Genomic DNA, 14,255 nt, shown 5'->3' with positions numbered 1-14,255 from the left:
TTGCGTACATTGGTTCTGTTGTTACATGTCTTTCCAGCTAGAAACATTATGATAACAATTTTTTTGCTAATGATTTGTTAGCAAGATTAGACATCTGTTAAAAATACTAAGAGGTCAGAGGCCAGAAACATTATTTTCTTTGAAAACTGCAATGAATGTTTGCCAGTATGCGTAAAAACTTCTTTTCAACCTTCAATCATTTTAGAATATTTGATTTACTACTACAATTCAGGGTTATATTCCTTTGCAGAATAATATATGGAGGGCAAGCTTGCAGAGCTCAAAGTTAGGAAAACAATCTTTTACTGGTAAACTGAGCAAATTTCTTTTTAAAGGCACAGAATTGCTGATGCAATCTTACTATCTCTTTCAGTCAAGCCTGGTTTTACATGAAATCCTAAAGTATTGAAGCTGGATAGAGTTGGGCAAAATTTGGTTTTTTGGTTTAATTTTTGTCATTAAAGGACAAATGATATCAGTTTTGGACATCTATATGTTTTCTATATGTTATGTTGCTGTTTTCCTTTCTCTACAGGACAGTTGAAAAAGGGGCAAAAACTGGTCAGAGTATAAGTACTTAGTTGAGAAGGCTCTATAGTGCATGGTGTAGAGTAAAAAAGTAATTTCATTCGGAAAAGACCCTGAAGAGCATTGAGTCCCACTATTTACAACTTTATATACAACCTTAACTCTGCTGAGGCCACTTCTAAACCATGTCCCCTAGTGCCATATTGGCATGTCTTTTAAATACATCCAGGCATGGTGACTCAACCACTTCTCTGGGAAGCCTGTTCCAATGCTTGACCATTCTTTCAGTGTGAAATTTTCCCTAATATACAATTTAAACCTCTCCTGGCACAACCTGGGGCCAATTTAAGATGAGTTGTTTGATTCCTGAAGGACACAGTTTAACTTTTATTGATGAATTCACATATAAATGCTAAATAAAATCAGTATCTTTGACCATAGGAAAATAACACAAATTCTGACTGTTATGTGATTTGCTATCTATCCCTAGGCATTTAGGGTTTTTGCTTGTAAAGCATAAAAGAAAAGGCATTTGTTGGACCCCAGATCTCATTCTATGTTTTAATTTGGATCCAACATGAAGCAAGAGGAAACAATTTCAGATTGAGGATGAAATGAAAGGATAAAACCCTACACCCTTACAATAAGTTGGGCAGCAGAGTGAAAAAAATGATATTTTAATGTTTGTACGTCAATGTGACATTGCCTGGAAGGATGGGAATGTTATGGAGCCCAAGTGAAGTTTTTTCAATTTGTTTGAATTAGCTTAATATCGTAATGTATTCTTTCTGTCATTTTTTAAAGTGTGAATATTAGCCATTTATGTTGTTTTTGAAAGTGTCCATGGTATTTCTTAGGCAAAAAATACATAGTTTTAATTGCTCGTTAATGTTTAATAAATACTACAGAAAATTTATTTCCTGATAGCCAATTTACATTTTATTCTTTACACATTTCTACATACTTGGAAAATTTTATGCTATTGGATGCACAAAATATGTTTTTCATATTAATAAACACTCCCATCAAAGACAAACATTTGTAAACTGCAGTCTGTTCATAGACTTCTGGGTATGCATAATTGGCTGGAAGTGACAGTAATTTCAAAACAATTGCTATGGCTAAGTGTAGGCCATTGCATTCTGTGTTCAAATACTGTAAGAAGCATGTTGTTGGTATTTGGAGTCCCCCTTTGTTTGTTGAAGAGTCATTTGTGGAGGGAACGCCTCACGTGACTCCTCTTAATGACTGACCAAATCTGCACATCAAAATAAGCTTGCAATAATTATTAACATCATCACACAAAGATTCTCTAGCTTTTGAACCAAATTTAGAACAACTGTTCTTAAGAATAAACCACATTAATTACCGCACTAGTTTGTGGCTCTTACTTACAAAATAACCCATTAAAAGAGTCTTAGTAAAGTGCATAGTTAAAAATTTAAAGATAAATTTACTGAGGATTCCTTTGCAAGCCTAAATCAGTCTGCGTGATTGCATTTTGTGATCACATTCTCCTTTTGTGATCATATTCTCTTTTTATTCTGTAGAAATGTGTCTATTTTAATGCCTAGTTTGGATAAAAATCACTGAGCAGCTGCTCATTGTTTTGTCCTCTTACTGTCAGGGTGGGATTCTAGGTCTGATTTTGCTGCATGTTGTTCATCTGAAAAGATATGCTTATATGTGTGAATTTTGTTTTGCGTATCACAACCATAAATAAAGGACTTCAAGGTCACTAATTTGCCATTTTCTTCTCTGTGTTTTAATCCTCATTTTACAGAGGGGAAGATTAGATACAGTCATACTGGAAAACCTGAACTCTTGAATGCCTAATTTTACAACTATGTGAATTAGTTTTCTTTTACAAAAAGAGGGCAAATGAGAAGCATAATTACCTAGGTATTAAAAAAGGAATCAACCTGTCTCAATTTTTTTTTTCTCTGTTTCTGTCTTTTCCTTTTTTCCCTTCCTGTGTTTCCACCTCCTGTCTTGGAATCTTAGCTGAGAGTCTTGTTTTAGGTTGGGAAGTGGGAAAACTTGATTTGACAAGACCATTTAAATTTAATTTGAAGTTCCTTACCTATTAATAGAATTTTTAGGTATTTTACTAAATAATGACCTAATAAATAAGAAGTGATCTCCATACAAGAGTAAATTGTGAACTTGAAGGCAATTTCAACCTTTCTTTAGGATTATCAGCAAAATAGGAATAATTAAAACAAAACATACATCGTTCCCGTACTTGAATTTTACAGTACCTAAATGGAACACAAACCTCACAATTGAACTTTGCTCTATTATGTAAGCCATGAATTCTGACAGGGATTAAATTTGGCAAAAGTAAATTTTTTCAGTCCTTTCCAAAGTATGTACACTGTATTTTGGTAGTTTGAGAAACTAAAAGCTTGCTTAGGGGAGTGTTGAGAACTGTCTTGGAATGTATTTTTATCTTAACCAGGCATAACTACCTTTGTTCAGTGCTAGTGGGAGTTTTCCAAAGAGCTTTGATGCTATGTAAATCTGTACTGTATATTTAAACCTATGAAGAATTCAAATCTTGCATTCAAGCTCTTGTTATGAAAGCGTATTTTAAAACTAAAATAACATTTTAAAAAGTCTGTTGGAAGTACTTAGCTACTGTACCTCCTAAAAATGTAGGGGTTTCTGTTGAGAATAATGAATAGCAGCAGAGCACAGAAAATGCTATGAAGAAATGTTTGTCCCATTTGTTTCATTTGTTATTTGATTCGTGACTGTAATTGATTTTGTAATGTTTTGTTTGTTTGGCAAACAGGTACATACAAAGTTCCACTGCAGGCAAGCCCATGCTTCAGGCACTGACACTTCATGTTTGACATTTTCCTATGATGGTACTGTCCTTGCCAGCAGAGGAGGTAGGTGATTGAAAGAACCCTATGACTTGTTGAATGTAACACGTTTTCAATGAAATGAAATGGTTCATTAAACAAACCACATAGATCACATTAATTGTTTGATGTAGATGTTTGTGGTGGAGGTAAGGTAGTGAAATCAGATACTGGTGATTCAAATATGAAGTATTTCACAGTTTACTACTTTTATTTGATACACCATGCAATACTGTGTTCCTGAAAGAGAATTTTACTGCAATTAAGGAATATTTTAAGGCAACTTTGCTGATTGTATTACACAGTTCCTGATCCGTGTTCTCATCTAGCAGTAATAATACACTGAAAGGAAATCATTAGCTTAATTAAAAATAAAAAAAGTCCAGTTTTGTTGCTTAGTTCTTCTGTGGAAGAGAAGTGCCTCTCAATAACACTATCTCTTCTCTGTAGGTATTAATTCCTCATAAACCTTTCTTAAGCAACATCATTTGCTATCCTCATTGGAATTTTTATCTAATCTGTTTTAAAAACATCAAAAGTTGATGACTGGAATTGACTTTTCAAAATACACTTCAATGGCAAAAGAATTCAGAATGTCCACAGGACTGGGGAAACAGGCTTGCATTGTAAACTTCAGATAAAACTTTTATAAATGAGTCTTAGATAATAGAAGAAGACTTGAGAAGGCGGAGATGTATTTGAGGACTCATTAACTTCATTACTGGGAGAGGATGGTGTCTGTTGAAGACAGCTTTTCCTGCAGAAATTTGTCTGCCCAGTACTTTGCAGGCAGGTGCAAGCATACAAGCCAAGCTGTCTGGATAGAAAACAGCTGTAACCAGAAGCTCTGTGTATGCATTAGCATTGCCCCAAGGCCAAATAAACAGGCCTAGGGAGAGGCAGTATACATTAATGCTGGCTAACACTGTGCCTAACATATGTTTAGAACATCTGGTCAGTTTGGTACATAGACAGAATGAGATTACATACACAAAATACCAGAATGTAGGTATTCATAGACGAAAAAAGCTCTGAAGCAGTGGATGTGTTTCCTAGTCAAGTAGCTTGTATTTTCTTTGCATCCTCCCTATGCCCCTGTCCTGAAGGGTGTCTGACCCGGTGCATGTCGGTACAGTGAAATGCAGCTGATATTGGGTGCGGCCTCACTGGTTCTTTGTACATCTTGCCACATTTCAAAGATTCCAAATGTTGTTTCCCAGAACACATCTTTCAGAGTAAGGACTTTGTAGTCTTATCCTGGAAGCCCCTAGGCATATGGACACTAACTAAGTTAAGTTTTGTAACTGCTGTCAAGTTTTGTAACTGCTGTTCAGGGTCCTGAGTTGAACTGCTGTTCAGAGTTCTGCTGCCACATCATGAATGGGTTGTAGGTGGTGAGGTAAAAGCTCTCAAGCTTTTTTGTCCTTACTGAACCAGACTTTTGTTATGTGTGGACTTTGTCCTGCTTGGAAAATATGTGAACTCTGTGTCTTTCCATTCTGCACTAAGTAAAACACTATGTCTGTCTGCCAGTGGTGATTGCCCCCAAAAACTTCACACAAACATATTTCAGGAAATTTAGGGAAAAACCTTGGCGTGCTTTTAAATATAACAGCAAACAAAGCTATTACTTAGTGAGGGTATTCACTACTGCTGTCTTGAAACCTCCATTTATGCAAATTCTCTTCTGTTTCACATTTATGAATCTAGATCACATAAATGACCTTTTCCTATTTTTATTGCCCGTGGCACTTTTACTTGCCTGCTCTTCCTCATCTGTCTCCAGTTTTTGTCTCGTGTTAAACAGACTTTCATTTACTCAGGTTTTATCTTCCACACACTGCACTAAGCTGTATAAAATGTTGATTGATTGTTTGCAGAATGTAAGACTGCACAGAACTTTGGCCACTCAATGTGGATAAAAGTGCTACCTTTGTCTAGTGTATTAAGAGAAAAAAAAGAGCTCTGTATGCACTATGCTGGAAAGTAAGGAGGATTCATACCTTATTTTGACTTGTTTGGTTAGTGCTTTAATATGAGTATTGCTTTGGATCTGTACCAACAAAAGCAGATGTGGATCCAGCATTTGTAGATTAACACACCTGCCAAGTGCTGAGGATCAAAGAGGGGATAGTTGTTTGGGGCATGGGAACTTTCATTGAAAGCCTGATGGACTTTCCTGCATCTGATGTAGATCTGTGTTGGATATGAGAAGATGAGGCATGGCTCAGCTGCAGGCACAAGGGAAAATAAAAACCTAAGGAGCTGCTTATGAAAGTTTGCAGTGCTATTCTTGTTGGATATTAGGTAGTAACTTGACAGAAACTTAAGAAAGTGATATTTCTGCATGCTTGAAACAATAAAGGGTAGTATTTGTGGAACATTTTCTTTGTTTAGCAGGGGAGAGATAAGAATTAGGTTTGGACTTGAGGTCTTACTGTAAAAAAAATTAAAATCTTTTTTTGACTCTTGATATTTTTGTTGGTCTTTTTTCTTTTTTAATTTCACTTGTATTTCTTTCTTCATTTTGAAATTGGTTTAAAACATAGAAACATGTATGCTCAAGGGTTATGCAGCAGCATGTATAGAGACTGTTTTGTGTAGTGTAATAACATATTGCTCTTCACAGTAAATCCAAACATTGGCATTTCAAAAATCAGATGGGTTTTTGTCAAGTAATATTCCTTAGAAGCTGAACACTGGTGTTCATTCTAACCATGGCAGAAATACATTTACTAGTTTTAATAGGCATAGTCAGGTAAGTGCAACACTCAGAGCTGAAATGGCATTATGAAAGTCTTCTGGTATCCTTCTTGCTGTATGTTTGTATGTACATTCGATATGTTTAGAGAGGATGATGCACTTATTTGATCAGGCTGGTATGGATGCAGGTGATGCTGAGAAGTGTTCCAAATGTAGGTATATATTCCTCGATTTGTGACTTCCTTCACAGGATCTTTGGCTTTGGTGCTAATCTTTGATGCCTCCAAATGTTGCTCTGTAGTTGTTGCAGCTCCTCCTGTAGAACCAGTACAGAATGCAGAAGCTGGTACCTTCTTCTGTAAGGTTGTCTCTCACAGATGTAGTGTAAGCTTTCCTAGAAAGGCTCAGAGTTGATAGATAAACATATTCTGGTAAGCTTGTTATGCTATGTGTTCCCAAAGCTGTAACTTTTTAGAATTCCCATTTCCTATGTTTCTTTGCCTCATTGATCTCTGTGAACAATTTCTGTCATCGAGCTTTGCTTTCAGCAGAGGACTCCCTCTTTTTAAACAGAGTGCTGCTGACTGTAGTCTTTGTGAATTCCTGGCAGCACTTTTGCTTCTTTTGGGCCTATGCGCATTCATGTGCTTGTCTTCCTGGTCAGTATCTTCTGAAAAGAAAAGAAAAAAATCATATAAAATCTTTATAGTATTAGTGCTTCAGCCTTATTTTGACTAAAGGGCATTTGGAAAATTCCTATCTTTGCTCACCAAAGACTGTTTTTCTAGGAACTAATTGTTACCTCTTGATAAATCCAGTGCTCAATACCATTGGCGTAATAGTGTCTTGACCTGATTGTGTCAGTCTTGAGCCTGTTTATTGGTATACTTATTAAAATGGTGAAAAATAGCATTTGAAATGCTACTAAAAATGCTATAAAAGCTTTAAATAAGCCTGCCAGGCTTTGGAGAAGTCTGCCATCAAGAAAAAATACTGAATGATCTGAGTAGACTATTTTAATATTCATACTGAATTGCATAACTTCTGTTTATATGCTTTTGTTTAAGCATAACTATTTTTGTTCATGTATAAAGTAATTAAAAACATATCACAACTGCTGCAGTTCTGTTAAAGCTGCTTTCTAAGCATTGATAGAAGGACCCTACTGGGAAAAATCCTTGGTGCTGAGGAAAGGCAAGATTCTGTGATCTTGGTGACAGTGATTTCAAATTGAAATGCAAATTAGATTTAGGAACCAATTAGCATTTGCACACTGGGAGTTTCAATTAGGAAAATTGAATTGGAGCAAATTGTTAATGATGGTAAAGTTTCACAGCATTAGCAAGTCAAGTCATTCTACTAGCGTTTTCCCCTCTCCAAATACTTACTTTTCTAAGACAATGTTGACTTGAAATCAACCCTAAATTTGAGTCCTACTAGAGTCTTCTAAATTTTTTAACTATCCCATTAGATTTTCTTGCTAGCAAAGGAGCTATAGCTACATGTCTGACTGCATTTCTCCTGCTAAAACCTGGCAGGACTACAGCTTGAAGATCATGTCAAGGCTCATTCCACTAGGAACAGAACAGCCTTGGCTGCTAGCCGTAGATCTGTCCCTATCCAGGAGATTTGCAAAGTGGCCAAATGCTGTCCTTTGCATACATTTATAAAGTGCTGGTGCTTTAGATGTAGCATCTCGATGATAAGCGTTTGTTTTTATTTATTTTTTTTTTCTTGGGGGGTGGGAGGGAAAAGGGAGGGCTCATTTTACAAGACTAAATGCTTTGAAGTACTTGGGATGGAGTCTACTGGGAAACAATAAGAAAACACATATTCCCAAAACAGGGACTCAACATTTTTCTTTCTTGTCATTTTTTAGCTTCCCAATGAACAGAAATATACTCTACTCTAGACATCATTTATTTAAGTTGTCCACTTCTTAAAAATATTTTGTAGTAAGCAGTTATCCTAGATTTTAATATAAACATACATGATGTACGAGGCCACACATTACTGCTTTCCCTGTAAAGGGCACTGCTGGCCTTGATTTCCTTTGTTACTTCTTTTAAAAACATTTTATTATCAAGGCCTCCTTTGAGCTCTTGAGCTCAAAGGCTATGAATCCACAAAATACTTGTAGATAACCAAATTACTTCCCTGCAAGATTTGTACTTTGGAAGGAAGCAGGTCTTGCCTCCTAGGTCAGAAAGATTTTGTAACTTTTTGTGTGGATATTTTTAAAGGGAATTGTTGTTTAAATGTCCTTCTTTTTACCCTTGAAAGTGCTGAGGCACTGCTGTCAAATGCTAGGATGTGTCTAGGTGCTTGAGTGAGGTACTTCAAAGCTCAAATTCTGTAGCTCATCTCATGCTGGAAATATGTGTTCCAGAAGGACGATCAGAGAGGAGATGTAGATGTCTCTGAGAACAGCTAATTAATCTCTTTTTTTTTACCCCTGTTCTCATTTTGTTAATATGTCATAACTTTTCAAAAAGGGATAAACAGCCTGACTTTTACTGGCCTACAGTCACACCATGTTTATCAAACACAGATGAAAATTGCTACAAATCTCTTTTTGTAACCTTGATTTTGGCTTTTATAGCTAAAGGTAGTGTGGTGAAAATGTTTCATTACAGTATGTGTGGTTTCATTTGCTTCCCTTCACCCCCTTCCCTAAGGATTTGTGACTGATTCCAGGCCTCTTCTCCATAATGAGATAGCAGTTTGTTGCCTGCTAAAGGAGGGGGAAGACTTTCATGTGCTTTTCATGTTCTTCTTGATTGCATTTTCAGAACAGGTAAAAACCACACATATAAAACTTGTTTAGTTTTTGATCTAGACCATTCATGGCAGCATTTTTAATTTCTTTAGATATCTTGAAATTTGCTCCTAGAAGCAAAACATCAATGCTCACAAACAAAGAATAAATTAGTGATTGAGGAATATGATTCCATTGTGAATAGTGGTTCTTGATAGAAGGGGTTACCACAATAGAATTGAGCCACTGAGGAGAAGTTTCTGGTTTACTGGAGTGCCGCATATTGAGCTTCTCAACCTTGCACTGTCATAGTCACTTACCAAGGAAAAACTTACAAATTGTTCCCATTTTGGATGCTTCTATTATGTAATTTTGTTCTCCTTCTCTCTGAATTAGAGAGTGGAATTTTCTGATGTGTGTAAGTTCTTGATTTGAATTCTTTATTGCTAACTTTTTCTGTCTCTTCTGTTTCATAGGAGATGATACTTTAAAGCTATGGGATATTAGACAATTTAAAAAACCTCTTAATTCAGCAGATGGACTGCCCAGCTTCTTTCCAATGTAAGTATTCTAATTTATTCCAATTAGCAGAAATAGCAGTATTTTTGCTGAAGGGTTCTGCTGGAGTTCTTATTCTCAGTTGTCACAGTCCACAGTTGTGCAGAGAGGACTGTACAAGGAGAACTGTGAAGTGACAATTCTCGTCCATTTTAGGGATTCACATTGCTTTAAAAGATCTTACTTTTGTGATATTTCAGCCTCATATGTCTTAAGTCTAATTAGATTAGTAACATTTCAGGAGGAGGCCCTTATGTGTGTAATGAGATATAGATATAAATCTTATTCTTATTTAGTCTATAATTAATAAAAAAAAGACCTGAATGAAAAACTAGACATAACATGAAGGTACATGATATGAATTCAGGTTACAGTGTCAGAAGTGCTGATTTTGTTTTGCTGCATAGTGCTAAGTATTGTTTTCAATATTTTTATTGGTCTGATCTGCATTTCTATTGCTGTAATGCAGCCAAATCCCCTAAGGACAGTTTGTAATTTTGAAATAAGATCTTAGAAAGACAAGCTTAGAAAGACAAGATCTTAGAAAGACAGCTCAATCTTAACTGCAGTTTGTAACACAGAGGAAAAATAAACAGAAAAATATTTTTGGCCAGTGTATAAACACACCACCTTGCATCACTGAAGAACGTATCATCAGCAAAACCAGATTTCATGATTAGCACATTTTTTACTTACGATGACAGTCAGATTTTAAAGTACTGGGGTTTTTTTGTGTTCCTTGTACTGAAAAGCTTGCAAGACTTTTGAGTGGAGGAGAATTTTGCTGGGAGGAGGATTTTTATTGGATCTACCAGTTTTGCACATCTTGTGCACAACTGTAATAACAATTGTAACAGATAACTCTAATTGATAACTACAGCGCTAAGTGACGGCTCACAAAATACTTTTCAAGCTTTGTCTGGAAAGGACTAAAAAGTAGAAAAAGTTGTTTTAGGGAGTGCAATTTATATCTAAGTTCTTGATATGTTAATAATTTATCTGCCCTTTGAATTTATCTGCCCTTATTTTCTTTTCTTCAACAGGACAGATTGTTGTTTCAGTCCAGATGATAAGATCCTTGTCACAGGCACCTCTGTCAAGAAGGGTGGTGGCAGTGGGAAGCTGTTTTTCTTTTATCGTGAGACCTTCCAGAAGCTGTATGAGATAGAAGTTACAGATGCGGTATGTATTTTAGTTTATTCATCGCTTCAAAATATGAATGAAATCATATTCATATGCTGCCTTTTCCTTATACAAGTCATTACCTACTAACATTATTCTGATTTTCCTATTCCATGATTAAGAGATAGGGCTAGAGTAATATGAATAATTGTTTCAATTAAATAAAAAGAAATCCTAGGACAAGGTGTTTAAGCAGTAGAGCTTCCCTGCTCTGGTGTTAGCATTGCATTTCTCAAGAATTTCTGTGAACCCTTCTAGATCTGTGAAGTGGGACACAAATCCTAAAATATGTAGATGTTTGTTTGTTTACTTCACTAGTTATCATGATGAAATGGCTTATTGTGACAAAACTAGTTTTTGTCCATGAGACCAGATTAGTGGTTACTCTAGAATGTGTTTCTAGCTTGTCTAAATGCAACAATTTGCTACAAAAAGAAGGCATTATTAAGAAATCCATCAAAAACACCGTTCTCACCAGTTACTACACACACCTACAGCTGTAAACCTGTTATACAGAAGAGTCTGTTCATGGCTTGAACTGGCTACATATTCCCTTGTGCAGAAGGGAAAAGCTCAATACCATAGGTGAAAAAGTCCTTTTACTCTTGTGATACACAAGTAAACTTAAGGGTGATAACAAACACCCATAAGGTGTGTTATTTCATCCATAGGAGTGGGTGAAATTACAACAGAATTGCCACTGATAACTATGTCAATGTATGCTTATGTCCCTTTAGTTGCTGGAGTATTTCAGGTTATTGATTTTGTCACTTTGTTTCAAAATACCATTTTCTCCTTCTGCATATTTTTTAAGCAAGCACAACAGGTTTTCCTAGCACAGCAGACCAAACCTCCTTCTGCTGGATGTTGTTTTTACACCACCAGCTTTGTATTTTCTTTTCGAATCCTGCTTTCTCCATTAGTCCATCCCAAGGCAAAATGGGATCTGCTTACAGATGGATTTCTTATATCTATAGTTTGGTGGCAGCTGTCTCAGAAATTAAAAATGCTGAATTCTTACCAAAGCAGAAAACACATGTTTTTTCCTAGTGCAGAAGAACACCTGTTTTCATCTTAAACATATAATCTAAATAGAAAGGGGTTTTATATGACTTTGGAAATTTTACTTACTACTAAATAATTTCACCAAATACAGCAGAAATTGGCTTTTATTTTGGTTAAATTGGTTTTAAATTAAATTGGTTTTTCTCCTGTGGGACATAATGAACCACAAACCAAGCTAAACTCATGAGAATTTCTAGGGGATTTTTATTTTCTGATAGAAGCCTTATAACCAAGTATTTATAACTTTTTTCTGAGAGAAAACATGAATGCCTCAGTATCTCTTGTATCTCTTCTGAAACTTCATTACAGAGAAAAGGAAAACAGCTACATAAGATAAAGTGCAAGAAGTAGATTTTTTTTAGGAGCTCTCCTGCCTGTGGGCACCAAAACCAAAACAGTTTCATAATTCCATTCATAATGAATTTGAACTCCTTAGACCTGAGTGTTTGGAGGTGGTCATGATGGCTTCTCCTTTTGGTAATGGTCATGTCAGTAACAGTGTGCAGAAACTTCACTTAAGCTCTGAGGCTGCAAGAGGGAAAAGCTTGTCAATGGTGGATCCTGTATCTCCAAAACCATTTAAATATTGAGAAATACTGCTCACCAGTCTTTTTTTGCATTCAAAGAAATTTTTGTTTTCATTTGGTAACTTGTCTTCTAAGTCTTGAAAATTAGGGGTCTGTTTACCTGCCAAGATATATCGTGCTACAGGGGAGTCCACAAAAGATTCCTTTGCTCTCAGTCTCTCTTAGAATCAAGAGCTAAATTTCTGTTTTACGTTTAAAAATGCAAAAGAGACATGAAATGGAGACCCAACAGTAAGAAACTGTCAATAAACAATTTCATTGGGGCCACTAATATAGTAAAATTTTAAGTATGTGTACAAGTCCAAGCAGGTTCATAATTTTATACTATAAATTTGTATAGGTGCTGATATTTATATAGTACTTTTTAAGACTGTAGTAAATCACTTTGGTCTATAGAGCTTTAGTGCTGCTGGCTTTCTTCATTTGTAGTTATAAAATTTAAGACTGTCATTCTTCTGCTTTGCACAGTGGAAGTGAAAATAATGGAACTAAAAGGTGAAGAATTTAGACAAATACTGATCTTATGACATAATTTTCAGTGAGTCAGCACTACCAATACCTGTACAAGTCTGTCTAGCTTATACCTTTAACTCTACACATCTAAGGAAAACCCAGTTTAGCATATCAATCTGAATCTAAAAGAAGAAAAATTCCTATAAGCGGTTGTACAAAATAAAAGCAGTATATTTTTTCAAGGTCTTTCTACTGTTTGTAGATTTTGGCCTTTTCATTAGTGTTCTTTACTTGTTCTTCTCAAATTACTGTGTTTGATGAAATATAAACGCATAAAGGCATGCTAAAAGCAAATGAATGTTCAAGAAGCTGGCTTTTATGTTCTGTAAGCAGTAAATGCTGTTTGTTGAAAAGATCATTGGTCTGTAAACTGGGAGATTAATATCTTGTGTGTAGTTTATCAAAGCATTTTTTTCAGCAGTGCAGTAATTACTTTCTTTCTACCGGCTGCTTTCCTAGTTTCCATTTTTTTCCTTATACTCTCAAAAATAGCAGTTAGCATTTATCATTAGTGTAATTAAAGATAAACACATAATGTTATCCAAGACTTTAGTTTGTTTTCTGCAACGAAGTGTTACACTTCTTTACATTTTCCATATTACCTAGTGCTTAAATACATAATTTTACTCTTTCTGTTTTGGGTTTTTTTTTAGGCATTTCAGAGTTGAAGTTATGCTATGCTATATGTGTAATAAAAGCACAAGTGCACCAGTGTCTGTCTCTGCAAAGAGCCTGATGTGCTCTCATTTCTAATGAAATCATTTCAGTGAGATTTAGTCCATATTGCCAAAGAAAAAAGGCATCTTTAGTAACTTTTTGAAGGTAATAGTATAGCAGTTTAGTGGTAGAATGTATAAAATCAGAATAACAGAAAATCTACTGAGATTTTCTCAGTATAGTATAAACTATTCATGTGTTACTTTTTTAATTCCACAAGGATTTTTTAAAGGGAAATGCCAGCAAGCCTAGAAAATTGAAAAGCAGTAAAGGGCAGTAAACATTTTCTTAAACCTCCTTGGTAAATAGCCAGTGAAATTGGCCTGCGAGTGAACTTGGTGGGTAATGAGGAAATATTTAATGGGAATGTTTGACCAAAGCTGTTTGGCATTCCTTTCCATCATACCACACAAACCTTTTTTCACCTTTTCTTTCAAGTTTTCATGGGAAAATCCATTACTGTTTCAGAGCTGCTGGAGTGAAACTTGTGGTTTTACTAATGGTCTAGCAGTCTGATTAGTTTCTGCTGTTGTGGCTGGGTACAGAATATTAATTTGCTTTTTTCCTCGTATATTAGTGTTTTGGGTTTTTTTGTTTCTCAGCCACAATCTATGCTTAAACAGCTGTTTGAATAAAACATCAAACATCAAACACTTGTGAATGCCATCCCACCATGTAGGCATTTGGACTTCTGTAGAATTCAAGCTCCTTAGATAAATAGCAATGCTTTTTGAAGAAAACTAATGTCAGAAGAGCTGGAGACCACAGGCTCTG

The 14,255-nt window shown here is 35.5% G+C and overlaps 1 protein-coding gene across 1 annotated transcript in view; it reads left to right on the top strand.

Annotated features, from left to right (window-relative positions):
* The window catches only part of WDR70 (WD repeat domain 70), a 125,022-nt gene that overhangs the window by 86,809 nt on the left and 23,958 nt on the right, over positions 1-14,255 (top strand). Inside the window, exons 11-13 of the mRNA XM_054652452.2 lie at positions 3,326-3,425; positions 9,336-9,420; positions 10,461-10,599. Of these exons, the coding sequence (XP_054508427.1) occupies positions 3,326-3,425; positions 9,336-9,420; positions 10,461-10,599 (324 nt within the window). The remainder of the gene's footprint in view (positions 1-3,325; positions 3,426-9,335; positions 9,421-10,460; positions 10,600-14,255) is intronic.

Source organism: Agelaius phoeniceus, chromosome Z (genome assembly GCF_051311805.1).
Source record: "Agelaius phoeniceus isolate bAgePho1 chromosome Z, bAgePho1.hap1, whole genome shotgun sequence".
In the NCBI taxonomy this organism is placed as follows: domain Eukaryota; kingdom Metazoa; phylum Chordata; class Aves; order Passeriformes; family Icteridae; genus Agelaius; species Agelaius phoeniceus.
This window is presented reverse-complemented; position numbering and strand designations above follow the sequence as displayed.